The 18289-nt window shown below is 42.3% G+C and overlaps 3 protein-coding genes across 10 annotated transcripts in view; 1 reads left to right on the top strand and 2 right to left on the bottom strand.

The window, feature by feature from the left end:
• Positions 1–38: 38 nt before the first annotated feature.
• On the bottom strand, positions 39–7415 carry LOC143131265 (protein nucleotidyltransferase YdiU-like). 3 transcript variants are annotated; one of them, XM_076290771.1, is made up of 19 exons: positions 7139–7415; positions 6930–7048; positions 6715–6843; positions 6553–6617; positions 6376–6432; positions 6101–6199; positions 4802–4869; positions 4543–4630; positions 4369–4438; positions 4175–4247; positions 4016–4099; positions 3760–3889; positions 3562–3606; positions 3369–3453; positions 3006–3098; positions 2549–2628; positions 1863–1903; positions 1451–1530; positions 39–650 (listed from the first exon to the last, which is right to left on the bottom strand). In XM_076290771.1, exons 1-19 carry the CDS (start codon positions 7314–7316, stop codon positions 528–530), a joined length of 1707 nt encoding a protein of 568 aa, XP_076146886.1. In that variant the 5' UTR covers positions 7317–7415; the 3' UTR covers positions 39–527. The 3 variants fall into 3 exon arrangements, with proteins under 3 accessions (XP_076146886.1, XP_076146887.1, XP_076146888.1); XM_076290772.1 differs by having other exon boundaries at positions 4016–4054; XM_076290773.1 differs by lacking the exons at positions 6715–6843; positions 6930–7048; positions 7139–7415 and having other exon boundaries at positions 6101–6224; positions 6553–6579.
• Positions 7416–7486: 71 nt separating this feature from the next.
• On the top strand, positions 7487–13156 carry pdss1 (prenyl (decaprenyl) diphosphate synthase, subunit 1). Of its 2 annotated transcripts, XR_012988078.1 has the most exons (12): positions 7487–7677; positions 8360–8418; positions 8507–8639; positions 8857–8987; positions 9249–9390; positions 9871–9982; positions 10342–10451; positions 10555–10635; positions 11008–11121; positions 11278–11440; positions 11944–12024; positions 12416–12448. XR_012988078.1 is itself a non-coding variant. In XM_076290769.1 (11 exons), the coding sequence occupies exons 1-11, from the start codon at positions 7525–7527 to the stop codon at positions 12554–12556; spliced, it is 1257 nt and encodes a 418-aa protein (XP_076146884.1). In that variant the 5' UTR covers positions 7487–7524; the 3' UTR covers positions 12557–13156. The 2 variants fall into 2 exon arrangements, 1 of the variants encoding a protein (XP_076146884.1); XM_076290769.1 differs by lacking the exon at positions 11278–11440 and having other exon boundaries at positions 12416–13156.
• Positions 13157–13205: 49 nt separating this feature from the next.
• abi1a (abl-interactor 1a) overlaps positions 13206–18289 on the bottom strand; it is a 44300-nt gene continuing 39216 nt past the window's right edge. For 3 of the 5 annotated variants that reach the window (XM_076290763.1, XM_076290767.1, XM_076290766.1), the window contains 3 exons: positions 17293–17379; positions 15495–15680; positions 13206–15321 (listed from right to left, as the gene is read on the bottom strand). In XM_076290763.1, coding sequence (XP_076146878.1) covers positions 15146–15321; positions 15495–15680; positions 17293–17379 — 449 coding nt within the window. In that variant the 3' untranslated portion in view covers positions 13206–15145. The remainder of the gene's footprint in view (positions 15322–15494; positions 15681–17292; positions 17380–18289) is intronic. The other 2 variants (XM_076290764.1, XM_076290768.1) reach the window with 1 other exon arrangement.

Below are 18289 nucleotides of genomic sequence, written 5' to 3'. Positions count from 1 at the left end.
CACTGACCATTGTTGGCAATATAATGCATACTATGTGTCATTATTCATAATTTATTCATTTAGCAGATACTTCTAATCCATAGTGATTTACACATGTCAATTACATTAGAAGGGATTACATTGTCCCCGGAGCAACTTGGGGTTAAATGCCTTGCTCAAGGGCACAACTGTGGAAGCCGGGAATTGAACCCACAACTTTTCAGGCTAACCACTACACCACAACCGCCCCTCATGGTGTCACCGTTCATGACACATATGGCGTTTGGAGGAACAGTACTGTCATGAACAGTGAATCATGGTATCTTTAACCTGCAATAACACATGCTTATTTGTGAATAAGACCTGAGAGTGACGTAACAAATAAAGGAAGCGTGATTATGTGAGGTGAACTAGCATATGTCCATCTGACCTTTCATTTCCCCAAAGACTTGCTTGATATAGTGGTACTGACTGATATTCCTTAGAGGGCTATAACAGTTCATCCTGGGTAAAGAGGTGCTTTTTAATCTTTGACCTTGTAACGTCCATCAGGAGGAGCAGCTGACCTTCAGCCCCTTTGCCCAGTGAGGAGGTGGGCTGGCGTAGCCTCGCTCCTCGGCCTGGGGATGCTCCACGTAAGGCCTGGACAGGACGTCCTGCAGCAACCTCACCTGCATGGGTTATGGTGACGTCAATATACAAACACAGGAGGGTACAGTTACACTCAAGGCACATGATGAGTTCAGTGAAAAGCTGGAACCAAATTATACTCCTGATGATGGCCAATATCATTCTGATAGCACTGAGAGACTTGAGAGAAGCGGTTTCCTTTGTAATGTTCAATAAATATTCAAATGTACCCTACCTCTGGTGTTTTGGAAAGAGAACATTTCCATTTCCATAATTATTATTTCAAATGGAATGGAAAAAGCAAACACAACTGGAGTTTTATCAGATCAATTACCATGAAAGGAAATAGCATATCAAAGCCAACACAGGAAAAGCCAACCTATCCAGCTTTGCCAGGGTATGTTTAGTCATAAATCAAGGAACTCAGTTCATTTTTTTTTATTTCCAACATTTTTATGTATACTGTTCAAAAAAACTAAGGGAACACTTCAATCATACACTGGATCGGTACTCTGACACCGTTTGGTTCTGAGTACAAGTAAAACTTTTCAGGTGAGTGTTTTATTTTGCAAGAACTGTCAGACATTCTGTGAATAGTTTGAGAATGGAGAAAAGGGTGGAAGGTTTCAATAAATGTGTTTTAAGAATTGTGGAAAACTGTAAGTGTTCGTTTAATTTTTTTGAGCAGTGTATATTCATTGAATTGTGCTACTCCGAAATGCATTGCATGGTTTACATTAAATGCATGAGGTTGGAGCAGTGCTTGCAATTGCAAAACAATACACTGTCAACAACCCACTGCAAGAGGTATCTGACAGCAAGCATAAAAATAAAATATTACCTCAGAGAAATCATCCTTCTCTGCTTTCCGAATAGCAGACTCTGCCATCCAATTCCTTAAGACATACCTAGGATTGACCCCTGCAATACAAAACTCAACATCAAACAACAGCACTGAACAACAAATCAGCTCTAACCAACAAAATGTTACACTGCTATAAAAACAGTCCTCATTGTTCATGAGGCCAATGTGGCATGATGAGGCAAACATGCCAACCATAGCTACCGGTACTTAATCTCACACTGATCTAATCATCTAACACACATTCACAGATTCAGATTCCATCATGATAAAAAATGCAAGTAGTACTGCATGTTCCTTCACTCTCTGGCGCAGTTTACGGTTCTTCCCATCCTGTTCCAGCCCCTGGGGCTTGTGCAAACACAACTTCGGTATCACGCTGAACACTCACCTCTCATCTGGTGCTGGCGAACCTCGTCTGAACGGTGTGCCCTGGCGGAGAACAGCGAGAGAGAGAGAGCACAGTTAGGGTCAGTGTGTAGCCTGACCTCAGCTGGGGAAGTCATCATCCCTCAGAGGCCCACGAGCTTCCAAAGGGAGCTTGGCTCAAATGACCCGTGTAGGCACACACAAACACACAACAAAAAAAAAACACTGACTGAAAAGCGCTGAAATTACAGGAATAGGAATTTTGACTGAGATGTTATCATCAGAACAGTGGGGTTCTATAAAGCCTCCAAGTGATTTCGCAAGAACATGGCACACTCTCTCCATGGAACTTTACCATGGACCCCTTTATGGACCCCCTGAACTACCACTCACCATCTTGGTTCAGAGGTGCTGTGCTTTATCATAGCCAATACACATACAAAGCAAATGGCTGCTTTGCAGCCTGATTATTTCGGAGGGCCTCACAAATAGCTGTTAAATTCAACAAGGCATCGTTTGAGGCATTATGTGCTAACGGACTACATAAGAATCTTCAAAAAAAAAATAATAATAATAAAAAAATAGTCTTTAGAATGAAAGTCCCATTTCCAGCCTTGTGAATCAAGTCTAGAACGCTAATGGCTATATAATATGAAAGCATAAAATAAACATGTACAAAAAGGGTTTGCAAATGAACTGCAATGTTACCGTTGGAGCCTTGGCAGGTATATGTTCACCCATTCAGAGAAGTACTCATGATCAGAGAGGTCTTGCAAAGCCCACATTGCCTATGACAAGACAAAGAACACAAGCTCAACTAAACACAATGCAATGGCTGCAGTGTCCTGCAAATCCATATCCTCTTCAGCTCCTTTATGGATATACAGGATACCCATACTTTTATCTCAGGGCTTTCAGTAAAGCTCTCATGCTTATGTGGTACTCAAAGGATGCACACAAGGTGCAAAATGAAGAACCTATTTGCTCCCAGTCCTGGTGACTAGTCTACGGAAACTTCCTTACTATCAGTAAATCTGTCTGACACTTTACATTTTATGCAAATGAACAGATTAAACATATTCATTAGTATGCAGTGCTGAGAGAGTAAGTGCAGTGCAACGCTTATGAGAGGGCACTTTAGTGTTATCGTCTATGGGGTGATTACCTCTGGGATGCTCCTGCTGTGGAGCTGCTGGGCTGAAACTTCACTTAGATGTCTGAAGGTCATGCTGAAGTCTGCACCAGTGTCCTCCATTATCTGGAGACAAGCCCTGATCAGCATGAACATACCCAACACAAACTGCCACAACTGGAACACTACTGAACTTTACAGCAGATTATTATGCCACTCTTACAAACAGCCCCTGTATAACACAAAATCACAGACTTTTCTAAGAGTGAAATTTATTTTAAAAACAAGGAAGCATATGCTACACAAGGCATTATACCCTACACTAACAAACGCTTGACATTATTGTGTTTTATGTACACCAGCGCTCTGCTTTCATGGTTTGGTGTGGCCACTTGCCTTTAGAAGGAATGCTATTAGATATCCATCATCACTCTCTTCCTCTCGTTCTAGACTAAGCTTGGCTTTGAACAACTCCTGAAATCTAGAGAAGAAATATACAAGGTCAGACAGACAAGGGCCAAGCACAAAACTTGTAATGTAATGTCAAACATTTCAAATGGCAATTCCTTACAATTTAAAAATAAAGTACCGTTTCTGATATATCTGGGGGAAGCCTTTTAATATATGTTTAGCCCTGCAACAGTAACAGACATAGTCAGTCATGATCGTACAAATCAGCTCCAAACACTGTCTGTCATGTATTTAGTGTTATTTATGTTGTAGGATCATTCAAGCCACAACAAAAACACGGCATCCAATATTCCATGAGGAATTAGCAGGAGCTCACCATGACTGCTGGTTGGGATTGAGTACAGGATACAGAGCTTCCAGAAGTTTCTCCAGATTGAAAAGGCCCATATTTGCCTGAGCTCCAATACTATATCGCCCCTCATCATCTGAGGTGTTAGGTACAAAATCTGAAGGCAAACCATAGAATAGGGTCACTGAAAACTTGGAAATAATAATGGACATAACTCAACTAAGAAACATGGAATGGAATGATTACTAGCATAGATTTTAGAGAGATGCACAGCGGAATTTACTTGGATTATAGGCCTCCATGAATCCAAATGGTCCATAATCTATGGTGATAGACAGAAGACTGAAATTGTCTGTATTCCCCACACCTTTTAAAAAAGAAAATGACATGACTGATAGGCCTTATGACGTGTTAAAACATGTATAAACATGAATATGCTTACCATGTGCAAATCCGACAGACATCCACTGAGCTATCAGATGAGCAGTTTCATTTACAACTGTAGAGAACAAAGCCTGTGAGAACATAGAACAAAGAAAACTAAGTTGTATGTCCCAGTTGCCATTTCAAATGTCCCTAGACAAAATATATTAAAAAGTATTGTATTGCACAATTGTGTGATGTATAAGCACTTACCACATATTTGTCTAGGTCATCTGTTTGAATAGTTGTAAAATGTTCCTCAATGACAAAGTCCAATACTTTTCTGTGGTAAAATGCAAAAGGTCTTTGTAAAATACATTTACATTTTGCTACACTGAGGATTGATACTGATTGCATTTGCCCAGAGGATATTATGGCCAATCAGACCTAAGGAGATCCAGTTCTCTAGAGCGAGTCAGGATCTCAAGGGACCCTATACGGAACCAAGACCTGGCTAAACGCAGAACCACTGCTCCTGCAAAAACAGAACACAGAAGCTTTTAGCCAAGTCAACTTTAACCAAGCAAAAATACATTTTTATTTCAGTCTATTACATGTGTACTATACTACTGTATATACCACACTATCATGGAATACAATAATATCATACCATAGCATTACAGTTTAATATGAACTTTGACCTCACCTCTCTCCTTTTGTACACTGCCATTATAAAACGGGTCCCTCCAGACTGGCTCCTTACTTACTATGAGGCTGTGAATCAATTAAACACAAGCTTAAAGTACAAAACACACATAACAACATGACTTCTTCCCAAGAATAAAAGAGGGATTTTGAAGATTTGACAGACAAACTTAATCTCTTCAAACTAAACCTAACTTACCAAAAGTCCTTTCATAATTTGACTCAGTAAATGGATAATGATCATGGGCCCTGTTCTCTTCAGTTGGATACCCAGGGCAACATAAACAACAACTCCTTCTGCTAGACCTCAGCACTTTCACACGTCTCATGGCAGCTACTCTCCTACACTGTTGATATTAGCCATCCACTCGGCACCTTCTCTTCCTGGCCTCATGCTATTCAGATTCCATGACTGTTTTAGTTTTCCCCTGAATTATGAGCTAAACCCATGTGTCTGAAATGGCTTCAGCAGAGGCCAGCTGGATTAAAGTAAACTGAAGAGAAAACGTGAGTGTAAGCAAAGATCACAAGAACAGTAGAGGAGCATGGGCAGATGCTAGCAAGTATTGGTATTGGCCAAATTAATATTCTAAACATTGGTATCGGTATTACCCCAGAATTTCACAATCAGTCATCAGTCATCCCCCACTAAACAGGTTGATGGTAATTTTGATACCTAGTCAGACCAATGGTATGAAGAATCAGGAACAGAGTTTTATTTATAATAATGTGTATCAAAGGAGAGACAGCATGATGTCACCTAAAGATCCACCAGCTGCTCTAACTAGACAAGGAAATAGTTAGGGTTTAAGTATCCTTCCAGGCTGACAGGAGATGGCGTTGGTAATCTCATCTCACGTGGACTACACTGAATCAGACTCCGATTAGTGGCAACCTGGCAATCTGAAGCAGATAGCTACTGACGCAGCCATGCAGAACAGTGAAACACTGTAAATTCATAATATTCCCTATTATCTCTAAATACATAGTCACACCCAGATATACACAGGGACAGTACAGTAACAGAATGAAATAACAAGAGTCATCTCATATGTGGAAGAACACATAACAGAAACATCAGGGCATAAACCATTTATGAATATAAAAATCATAAGTTCTGAATCCAATACGCTTAAGGTATCTCCTGAATCTCACTTTACACTACTGTAATAAGCACTGCTGTTATCCTTTTTGATCAACATTTTGATTAAGGGGTTGGGAAACAAGCACTGATATCTATCTTTAAGTAAAAAGTAAAACTGTAATATCCTGACTGCCTGTCTGGAGATGAACAGCTTACCTGGCAGCTCTGGAGGTGGGCACCCCCAGGTGATGCATGGCCTCACTGCAGAGGAACTCTCTAACAGAGGAGCGCACAACTGCCCGCCCATCTCCAGACCTACGGCACAGATCAGAGCGATCAACTGAAAATGAGAAGCATGTACAATCGGAAAGCATATTTAAACATATTAGAGGCCAGTAAAAACTGAGATTAGCAGCACTGAAAGTTCATAACACAGAATGACATGAAAGTTATGTTCTGTTGTTATGTATGCCAGCACACGCTTCAATTACCGTGAATAGGGTGTCTTTCCAGACCCTTTCAGCTGAAGTTCCCATGTCTCACCCTTCCTGAAACAGTTATTGATTCTTTTGTGACAGGCTACTGCAGTGCTTTCACTTGATGCTTAAAAATTCGGCCCAACAGCAAGGGTAGTTTTAAGTGGTGATGCAGTGATGTTACCAACTGACCTGTTGGTGTATTGACCCAGCAAATGAGCTCTTCCATCCCCAAGTTGACCTGCCCAGTAGCCAAACTTCAAGAGCAGATAAAGTCATTAACAAAACTTGGGCCATCCATTCATCTACAACCCTAATGTCTTTATAGTGCATGCATGGGGATTAATAGCCTACCTGGTGTCCTCCATATCTGTGGGCAAGGGGGACTGAGCCAGTGAAGAGTTTGCCCCCACTGAAGTACAACACAAAGTCCTCCGAGAGTGATACAGACACATCAACATCCAAAACACTTTCAAGCACGTCCTGAAGGAAAAACAAGAGGTCATAAACACAGTTTGTGAGACAACTTGTCAGGCTTTTTCGTTTTTTCTTCTTCACAGGTTAATTACCTTTGAGACAGCTGCTAACTTTAGAGGGCCTTTCAGGGGAGTGGGATATGATTGTGAAAAAACACATCTTTTTACAGTGCGTATGTAGTTGACATCGATTTCATCTGTTGGAAATGCCTCTGTAAATGAAAAGGAAGAACTTTAGCCAATTACAATCACACAACAGTAGGCTACACATATTGTTGCTGCAGGTGCGTGAAGCATATTACCCATCAGCTTTTTGCATGACAGTGTAGGAATGTTGTGTCTCCTTTCACTAAAGCAAGAACTGCTGGCATTGCGTGAGTAAAGTCGCCATCTATCATTTCCACAGAAGTCTGAACAGTTCAAGCATAACAGAAAACAGTTTGCAAGTGCCACCAGAAATAAGTCTACTGTAATGTCCATTTTCCATGCGAGCAGAGCGAGTCATCTACTTTTCATCTTATGCTCAGTCAATCTGCAGATGGTTTTGTTAGAGTTTATTTTCTCCTGGGACATCTTCCCACATCTGCTTCTTTCGTGACATCAGTGTAATCGTCACTTTAGCGGTTCCGGTTCCTGCGGAACGTTTTGTAATAACCTGTCTGGGAATGCATGTCAGTGCCGGAGGAACATGGCGATACCATGGAGGCAGTGTTGGAGGAGGAATGCAGGGTCTACCGGCATTAGTTTACTTGAATTATTTTGCGGAACCAATGGAAGACCCATGTCGATTGCTGCCTCATCGATAAGGAGGACCGACACTTTAGGGGGCGTAGCTAATCAGGTAATAATGGCTAGTAGCTATGCTCAGAGATAGCTAGCTAGTTGAGCATGTCAACCCCAAGAAGGTCATGGTGATGGTATCCAATTCGCTTCCTGCACTGCCCATACAGTTTGAATGAATTAGCTAACGTTAGGTCTCACTATTTCAGGATGTAGTGATTTTTTTCTGAAGCCTTTCAGTTGCATCAATGGAGCGTTGCCACTTGACGAATTTGTCGAGAATGAGACTTTCTTTGACGAGCGAATATGTTACCTACTAGCTGGATAGCCAAGATAACTAAAGTAACTGTTGTTTAGCTTAGCTAATGCACTTTTAACTAATGGCAGTTAGAGGTCAAGTATGCTTGTCATTGATGTGGAGTAACTTTAGAAGCAGTCATCTTACCGGTAACGTTGGCTCTCTAGCCAGCCTTCTACATAGCACGCTACGAACGCCTAATGTTAAACATCACTCCACAGGTAGACAGAACGAACGTTACCTTATGTCCTTCACACAGTGGAATCAAATACTGCATTTAATTGATAACTTGTTTGCTTTTCAGTTGTGATAACGTTAACAGTTACCAACCTCCCTGAGAAAACATACGTTATCTGATCATGGAACTGTTTGTTAGTAATGTCACTTTTACATTCAGTGCTTCAATTAATGTAGTAATGATGGGCGGGGTGTGGTGTTTTTGCAGGAACAAATTCCAGGCAGGCCTGTGTTTTTAAATTCAGTTACATCAAACATTCTATCAAGGTATGACCATTTACAGATTTCTGCATATTTTCAGTTCAATGAAATCAATGACCTTTTGACACCAGTGTACTAACTACACTCCTTATAGGCACAAATCTCCATTGCTGTACTACACACCAAGAGCATGCTGTTGCAGGAGGATACACAGTGACGCCAAATTAAAAGAGCCCTTCACTCTGGCTCAGAAGGACTTGAAAAACATATATGAGGATATTAAAAAGGTATGGCATGTTTTGAATATGAAATATACAAAAGCAATTGCTTTCCATCAATTAACTATTTGTTTTAAACTAATTAAACACTGTCCGGACTGCATACATATGTAAAATGTCATTGTTATGACTTATCAATTGTTATAATGGCAATCAACCTGCACCACAATGTACAATACTTGCTGTCAAGCTGTCTCTGACCCACTCTTTTCTAATCATGTTGCAGGAGCTTTTTGTCTCTACGACAGAGCTGAAGTCACTATGTGATTATTATTTTGATGGCAAAGGCAAAGCCTTTCGACCAATGATCGTGGTGCTAATGGCCCGGGCCTGTAACATCCACAGCAACAGAGCCGGGTAGGTCATTAGTACAGAGCTCTATTAATGTTGGGTAAAACTGCATGCATTTGCTAATTAAACTGTCTACATAGTCTATACTGGATTTTAATTGTCTTAAGTGATCATTAATCAGATGTGATATTGCTCTTGAGAAATAATAATAAAAGTGCAAAATAATGTAAATGAAAAGGTGAGCACAGAAAGATTGCAATACTGTACATCATTAGCTCTATCAGTAATGGTCTAGATGATGTGCTCTTGTTTTGTTCTCGCTCATAGGGAACTTCTACCAGCGCAGCGCTCCATAGCCATGATCTCCGAGATGATCCATACTGCCAGCCTGGTGCACGACGATGTCATTGATGGCTCTGACAAGCGCAGGGGGAAGACCACTATCAATGAGATGTGGGGGGAGAAGAAGGTGAGCCTTGCTTAGCCTACCAGCAAACCTGTCACCTCGTGAGGCTCACAAGGGGTCGTAACTTTCAAGGCAGCAGCTAGTCAGCTGATCGCTGTGCCAGGTTTAGTCTTCAGCAAACACTGTTATACTCAGGCTGCCAAAACATTTCACAATGTTTATGAAAACAGAGTTAATACAGTAAAACTCAATTGTACTCAAGCGGCCAGTACATTTCACAGTGCTTATGAAAAGAGTTAGCACAGACATATGTGCTTCCTGTGGGAATCTACCTGGCTTAAGCAGCTGAACTATACTAGCACTGACCAGTTGCATTGTGTGAGACCGCAGCTTCACGCTTAACTGGCTATACTGGTAATCCCTGAAGGATTGGTCCTTAAGCCTTCTGGTCAAACACGTTAGCCTCTTCATATTGCATCAGCATAGTTAACTTGTGCAGTTGACAACTGCAGCCTCTTACTCTTGAAATGATGCTCTCTGCAGGCGATCCTGGCCGGAGATTTCATCCTCTCGGTAGCCTCTATGGCACTGGCACGGATTGGCAACAATACCGTGGTGTCGGTGCTGGCACAGGTCATTGAGGATCTGGTCAGAGGTAAGCAGGACGGAGAAGACAAGCTCAGTTGGTGAGCCATTTAAAACGCAGAAGAATGATCAGAATCTAGGCAGCCAGCCATAAAGTTATGACATAAAACATTTATATTGAAGGAGGACTTTATCCACCCATTGTGTCATCAGTCAGTTGAGGGATGTAAGAGTCCAAGTGATTCCTGGGAAGTTAAACATAGACATACTAAGATGTTTGGCTGTTCACTTTTACAACCCTGATCAAAAAGGGTGGTGTCTCCTTTTGCTGATAATGTGTTATTCGTAATCATAGTAATATCTGAGAGAAGTTCCTGCGTCATACTGGACCTACTGAACCGAATCCTTTTTTCTGATCTGCTATTCCAGGCGAGTTCATGCAGCTGGGTTCTAAGGAGAATGAAAATGAGAGATTTAAGCACTACCTCGAGAAAACATTCAAGAAGACGGCGAGCCTCATCGCCAACAGTTGTAAAGCAGTATGTACGTTCTGTCTCATTTGTAAGGTTGGCGGTGAAGCTGTCCTGTGAAAGAGAGCCACTGAGCGTGTTTGCCTGCGTTTTCTCTTTCCCACTTCTCCAGGTTTCAATTTTAGTGAACTCCGACCCTGAAGTCCACGAGATAGCGTTCCAGTATGGCAGGAACGTCGGCATTGCATTTCAGGTGTGGCACTGTTCCTGTTTCTGTCATAAGTGCATGTGGTTCCTGAATAATATCAGATAATAAATTAATAACATATTTTATTGTGTGTAATACACTTTAAATAGCATCACAACATGCAATCATCCATTTTAGTGGCTTATGTTTAATTCAGGAGACTGAATAACAGGCCCACATAAGCAGAATAGATTGTGTATAGCTGTTGTTATAGCTTGATCTCTCACACACTCACAATTCCACATACTTCCAAAAATGTCCACATACGTCAAACTCTCTTTACAATATACCTTAAACTTGGCACACACCGAATCAAGAAACTGAACATGACTGTTTGCCATCAAGGTCTGAATGCCTTGCCACCTCTGTCTCTTTCAGCTGGTAGATGATGTGCTGGACTTCACATCTTGTGCCAACCACCTGGGCAAGCCCTCCGCAGCAGACCTCAGGCTTGGCCTGGCCACTGGGCCCGTCTTATTTGCCTGTCAGCAGGTGAGCAGCCACTGGAATCAATCTGGTTTCATTTTAGTTAAATTGTACAGAGGATGATGGGGGGAAAAGTCTTACGTTTTCAAAGTTGATGCCTTTAAAGGTGCAGTCACCGAACATACATGATTTCAAGCCCATAACATTGTGTGTCACATTCAGCAATCATCTCTTCACGACTGCTAGCTGCCCATTCTGTGAGTACACTGTAAAAAAGCAGTCTCTGTAGGCAGCCCAGGCTCCGAAAACTGGAAACAAAGTGGGGACAGCATGTCCCCCAAACAAAAACAAAACCCTACTTGGAGTTTCTCTGGGAATACTGAAGGTAGGAGTGAGCATACTCTCTGGCGTGTTTGATTTGGTCCTTGGTTGAAATATAATGTATGTTGTTTTGGACAACTGCACCTGCTAACAAATTTAAATATAAACATAAACAAACGAACGCGACTTCCTGCGCAATCGCTGACTGCACCTTTAATAGAACGGGTATTAAACACATACAAAATATACGTCTGCTTTGTTAATGAAACAATTTTAAAATATGAACATGCAGTTCACAATCTAGGAGCTATCCTCATTAACACTACCTTAGTATTAAGTGACCAAGAGCTTAAATTGAATTGGTAAAGTTTAAAGGTTAAATGGCCAGGGACCTTTACACTGGCTGTGGTCCACATTCCTATTTTCTGTCATGTGCTCTGTGAGGGCAGAGTGTCCAGTCGGCCTACGTGTTTGGAACAGCGTCTGAGCACATGGCTTCGAGTTAGTGCACACAGCTGTAAGGTAACGAGCATGTGACAGTGTGGGCACTCTCTGTCCTCTCTCCAGTTCCCTGAACTCCATGCCATGATCATGAGGCGGTTTAGCACCAGTGGGGATGTGGACCGTGCCTGGCAGTACGTCATGGAGGTAAGAGCTAAGGGCTGTCTAGCTTGCACAAAAATGTTGTCTTTATCACCTTAATTTTGTGATAAAGACAACATTTGATGTCGTCAGCGGTTTCAGAAAAGTACAGTGCAAGCCCCTGATGTATGCTGTCTATGTCTCATCAATGACCTCATTTGCTTTATTTACCTTTACAGTATTAAATATGCAGAGCTTAAAGTTCATATTCACAAAGCCAGGTTTCAGATGTAAGCTGGGCCTTTTTAAGTCTTGAAAATCGATAATTATATGTAACGGCTTCAAGAAATTCTGGTGGACATTTTCCTTACTTTAAGCCCTCATTTTGCATTAGTTTCACCTTGCATGACTATTGCATAGTCTCATTTTTTTTCTCTCTCTCTCCCTTGTCCCTCAGAGTGATGGCGTGAAGCAGACAAACTACCTCGCCCAGCACTACTGCCAGGAGGCCATCAGGCAGATCAGTCGTCTGCAGCCTTCGCCCGAGCGCGACGCCCTCATCCGTCTCACCGAGCTGGTCCTGACCCGAGACAAGTGATCCCTAGGCGCCCCACCTCGACTACCATCTTCAAACACTGGGCGCCCTTCCAGGCAGCTATACCTCTAGGGAACCGCAAGAGGCCATAGGGGAAAGGGAGAGAAGATGGAGGTGTAGTGGCTACATTACCAGAGGGTTCCTTCCTGAAACACTTAAAAAAACAAAAAAGGTTCACAGAGAGCAAAATGAATGAGATTTATTTACACTGCTGACAATTGTATGCTTGTTACTGTACTGTATTAGCAGATCTCTGCTCCCATCAATGCTCATAACCGTCTTGGTGTACAGCCATATAGGAAGGGATGGGGGTAGGATCTGTGTTTTTAAAGTTCATTTGTAATTCCAAATGTGACAAGTTGAGGTATCACCCTGATAAAGTGTGCGTACACTTGAGCTTATTTGTGTGTGTGGACATGTTGCCTGTCGCCCCAATATCCGTCCACACCACAACCAAACAAACAACAGAAAAGGCCAAACTGTCATCATGAAGAATAAGTCTGACGGAGGATGTTGTTTCATATGTGCTTCGTCTGTAAGTGCTCAACAACAACCACCAAGGCCTTATGTACACAAAAAAATAAACAATATTTTTTAAGTAAAGCATCATCTCGTCCCTACTGTGGTCCTCAGTCATCACACGTTGACAATGTTTTATATAGGAGAAGGATTTATTATAAAAGACTGTACATTTAATTTCTTCAATTAACATATTATAAATACAAATTGATGGGCAGAGACACAAGCATTGATATTTCTGCCCCTGCAAAAATCCAGCTGGATCACAATGAATGTTAACCATAAACGAAGCATAAACCTGTTAAAAGTATCAAGGCATTAGCTGCCATATCCTCCTGACATGGCGGCCTATGGCAAGCACAGTTAACTCTGTAGAGCCTATGTGAGCCTGGAGGGCGATGATTTTTGAAGGGTTAAAATAAAATAATTTGCCTAAATGAAGATGCACATGAATTTCCAACACAATCTTTAACAGTATGGTGGAAACAATCATTGAAGAACTACATTTGCTGATCGGAGGCCATGATTACAGTCTTTAGTCTTTGTGTTTTAGTACAACTTTGATCTGATGTTCGTTCAAATTCGCAAACATAGGCGAACGTTTGCAAACAGTTTTGTTCAAATTTAGCTGTTCATAGAAAACATATTCACCAAGAACGTTTGCCACTGTTTGACAAATTTGAACGCACCTCTGAGGTCATACAGACCGCTCTTAAAGTTGACACCAGGTAACAAAACCCTGCTCTGACTTCTACAGAGGGGTAGAGGATACTATGAGCGGTAATGTCTGCAGGAGGTTGCACACACAACCTGATCAGCCCATTACAGAAAAATAAATCTTCAAACAATAGCATGATATTTGCAAGTCATACACTGAAAGGAGGTATCGGAGTTATCTTGGTCTCCACAGCGACTGAGATGCAATATGGCAGTGTTTTCCCCTGCTGATTTGAAAAAAATAGAAGAAGGGTAATGCAAAAAACGTTTGGGTCCAATGTTGCATTAATTACAGCGCAGCATAGCCATGATTGGTACTGACAGGTAGCATCTTAACACTCTTGCCTATATGAACTTTAAAGCTATCTACAGATATTTAGGTGGTAGAAGTAAATTATTTTGTCCATCTGTGGCTTTTCACCCAGAAATAAGGTGGGTAGGTAGAGAGGGGGTTCTCATGCTCTAGAATCCAGCGTCTGAATTTTACATTACAAGAAAAACAAAAAAGCCTCATTATCATATACAGTCCAAAACCTGGTGGGTTTCAGGGAACACAAAATGGTCAAATTCAAAATTATATAAAATATGTTTAAAATACAAATTAAGAATGTCTAAAGAAGATACAGACAATCAGAAAGTCCAAAATTGTTCGGGAGCCCAAATGACAGCATTAGAATAACAAAACTAAACTGAGCAGTGTAAATATATTGTTTTTTTATATTTGTTTTTAAAAAATGGAACTAAAAGTGGAGTTTATTATATAATACAAATCCTTTTGGACATTTTAACTGTGCATGCTTCATACATACATCAACACTTTCAACATATAAGGATGTCCAGTGAGAAGATCAAATTAGAAAAGAAACTGGATGGGCACAAAAATTCAATATGATAGGGGAGGGGTGGGGTTCCACCCCAAATGGCACATAATCACTCTAGGGATCTGAAGTCAATGGAAAACCCCCATCCAAGATTTTGGGTAGCATTCTTAGGGTCATTTTGATTGATTCACTGAGTTACAGTCATTTGGCTGAGCCACTGTCTGTATAAAACACAACTTGTGTCCTTATGTCTGAAGCTCTGGCCCCACTGGCCTCAAGCATAACCCTCACCCACATTCTTTACACTTGTATTTCCCCTGCCCCATTAACCCATACCACCAAAATAAAGTTATAGATTTTTCTTGCTTTTATTTGTTCATTTATTATTTGCCATTCATAAGGAACAAACATTCAATCATATCCAAATGCACTTTTCTATACTCAGCATGGAATAGGAAGATAGTTTTAGTTTGGTCAGCGAGAGAGAGATGACAGAAGAGAGAGAGTGTGTGTGTGTGTGTGTGTGTGTGTCCCTTCAGTCGGCGTAGTGCATGATGGACTCCACATAGTTGCCAGGGAACAGACCGGTGGTGCCGTTGATCACCCCCTCGAACCAGCCATCGTCGTTCTTCTTGATGACGTAGATAATGGCGCCCTCCATGAACGACAGCTCATCATCCTTGTCCTTGGCGTAATCGTAGATGGCCACCACTGAGGAAGAGAAGGGGGAAATTAACAAAACAGGAAGGGTGTGTGTGTGTGTGTGTGTGTGTGTGTCAATGCAGTAGTAAAGCTCAGTCATACTGGCATCAGGACTGACAGAAGTATTCTTCACTACTAATGCTGAAGAATGGCAGCATGAAATTAATTAAAATAAATCTCACCTTTCTCGAGATAGATCTTGGGGGCCCAGTTGGGGTCTCCGTCGGCATATGGGTCTTGGTAGTGCACCACAGCCGCCTCCTCGTCCTCGTAATCTACTGGAGGGGGTGGGGGTGGTGGTGGCGAGTCGTCCAGCATGGGCATCTCATCCGGGGGAGGGGGCGGGGGAGGCGTGGGGGTGTCGGCAACTGCCAAGCCACCGAAAGAAATAACGGTGAGCGAAAAATCATGAAACACATACACACACACAGGGAGGGAGAAGGGCTAATGCATGCAGCCCCTTGCCTTGCGGAATGACTTAGTGGACCATGCAGGAAACAACTTGGGTTAGTGTGTTCTCGGATTCAGGTATTCTGAAAACCATGTGGGTTATTTTTTTATGGTAGTTTGATGGACAAACCTCCATTTGTCGATTAATGAGTTCTGACACTCAGATATGGAGGAAACCCCATGCATTGGTGATTTGATGGAGAGCTCTAAGTGGGTTAGTGTGGGGAAATGTACTTTTATGGCCTGAGGAAGTGGGTTGGCATGCAGGACTTCAGGTTGCTTCATAGACTCTTGGTTTGGGGCTTTTCCGAGGGACATGAAATGTGCATATTTTGCAGATGACCTACATTTCATTCACTCTTCTTTACCAACTTACATCTATAGAATCACATGATGGAGAATGATTTTAAAATTTAAACTTGTATCTGCAACTCAGATATTTTATTGTATTAACCTTTAACTGGGCTCCTCTTGACTGACCTCTTACCAGCCCACATGCTTCCCTAATCCCCTAGCCATTGTGTTATGAATCTGACCACTAGAGGGCAGGAGAGCCAGCAATGCCTCAAACTCTAATCTACGGCATCTTGTTCTGTGGAGCAGGTTCAGATAACCCCCACCAACCCATTAACGATAAACGGGCCTTTTGACTCCCTGTAGGTGGTGTTTTGTTCTCTCTAGATATCCTGAATGCTTGCCAGGCTCATTACCTCCGTTTCTGTGGGAACTCTATGCAATAAATCGACTGGCTTTCACCCGACCCACCAGAGGCTGGCATTCAGTGGATTTTCATCCAAAACTCGACTCGCTGCATCAGTTTGTCTATAAGCATGGCTCACACTGCATCAGCTAAGCATTACAGCCCCTCACAAACTTGATTCCCCAGTAGCATGTGTATTTGAGTCTTTTCTGGAGGAAAGATTTGAGATGATGAATGAATTAGACTGGATGGATTGATGGATATATCACCATGATGTATTGCCAAGGCCCTTTTGTGTTCATTTCCACGTGTATTCAAACATGTAATCTCCCGAACAGAAAACAATAAGAGCTTTTTAGTTTCAGCCGGTAAATAAAGTGTGGAAAGGGAAGCTCATAGAGGCAGAGTAAGCTTCTTTCAGCATTACGTAAACAGCGCACACTTTTTTATCAAAATGAAAGGCGGTTTTGTCACTGGATGATTCAAGAATGTTACAATGTGTGTGTGTGAGGAAAGTTCAGCAGTCTCAGAGTCTCTCCTTGTTCTGGATTACGGCAACCACTCACTCGCTAAGTGGGTCAGCAGGGAGTGCTATGGCAATAGGCATCCATCACATAACTATAGCACACACACACACACACACTTACTGTACACACACCCACATGCACACCAAATGGAGTGGGAGCTAGAGGAGAGATGAAGTGTGCCACCTCTATGGCACAGACACTCGAGTGAGAAGACAAACAGCATGCGACATGCAACATTCACAATACACACACACACACACACACACTGGGTGGGATGAGGACCATCTAGCTACTGGCACTTACTGTTCTCCTGCATTCTGGCCACAAAGCCAGTCAGAGGGATCTGTGGAGTCAGCTGGGGCATGGGGGGAGGAGGTGGGGCGACGGACACTACACCACACACACACACGCGCATATACATATACACGCACGCACAATCACACACACACGCGAGCACACACACACACGCGCATATACATATACACGCACGCACACAATCACACAAAATGTGTGCACCAGAAGATGTGCACATACATACATACATACATACATACATACATACATACATACATACATGTGTGCGCGTGCACACACACACACACGCAAGCACACACACAAGCGAGCGCGCGCACACACACACACACGCATATACATATACACGCATGCACACAATCACACACACACACACACACACACACACGCGCGCGCACGGCGCGCAAACACACACATAGGGGAGACAAAGGGGTGAAGGTGAAGAGATAGATGAGAGAGAGAAATAAAGAAACAACAGAAGCAGATCATCAGTTACACTGCAGAGGAGAAATCTCATGAGTCAAGCAGAGAAAGAGCACCCTACCCCCCCAAACAGAAACAGGAAGTTCAAACGAAATCTAGTCGACAACGAACCCCTATAAGAACTGGGCCTGGCGAGACATTTCAAAAGGGCTTTGCTGTCTAGCTGCAGCTGTACAATAGTGTGCGATTCACATCGTATTCAACCTTTACAGTCGTTCAGATCCACATGGTGCTGTAGTGACATTATTCCCTACGCTGCACTGAAATCACCTGCTCCTGTAACCTTTTAAAGGTCTAGGAACATCCCTGCAGGAATAAGAAACATCTTATTCTCCCTCTCTATTGAGCCAGCCCACTGCATCATGCCCCCTCACTGTAAACCATAGTCCTGCTATGAGGGTACATCTGTTCATTAGGAGTAACAAGGCCATTTTGTGGAGGATGTCCATAGGTTTTTGCATGTAGCTGAGTCAGTGAGTCCGATAGGCTTTGAGTGTGTTCAGCT

This window comes from Alosa pseudoharengus, unplaced genomic scaffold, assembly GCF_046254945.1.
Source record: "Alosa pseudoharengus isolate Yale_2024_CS ecotype anadromous, Long Island Sound unplaced genomic scaffold, YU_APseudo_1.1 YU_APseudo_1.1_scf_18, whole genome shotgun sequence".
NCBI classification, from domain to species: Eukaryota; Metazoa; Chordata; class Actinopteri; order Clupeiformes; family Clupeidae; genus Alosa; species Alosa pseudoharengus.
Note: the sequence above shows the minus strand (reverse complement) of the source record. Positions and strands in the feature narration are given on the sequence as shown.

Excerpts from the sequence above, each read along its gene's own strand:
- LOC143131265 (XM_076290771.1), bottom strand. The coding sequence starts at position 7,316 with ATGGACATTACAGTAGACTTATTTCTGGTGGCACTTGCAAACTGTTTT. Across the intron at positions 6,200-6,375 it reads GGAAAGACACCCTATTCACG|GTCTGGAGATGGGCGGGCAG; the intron begins GTAATTGAAGCG and ends TCTGTGCCGTAG. Across the intron at positions 2,629-3,005 it reads ACAGCAGGAGCATCCCAGAG|GCAATGTGGGCTTTGCAAGA; the intron begins GTAATCACCCCA and ends GTCTTGTCATAG.
- pdss1 (XM_076290769.1), top strand. The coding sequence starts at position 7,525 with ATGGCGATACCATGGAGGCAGTGTTGGAGGAGGAATGCAGGGTCTACC. Across the intron at positions 8,640-8,856 it reads TATATGAGGATATTAAAAAG|GAGCTTTTTGTCTCTACGAC; the intron begins GTATGGCATGTT and ends ATCATGTTGCAG. Across the intron at positions 9,391-9,870 it reads AGATGTGGGGGGAGAAGAAG|GCGATCCTGGCCGGAGATTT; the intron begins GTGAGCCTTGCT and ends TGCTCTCTGCAG.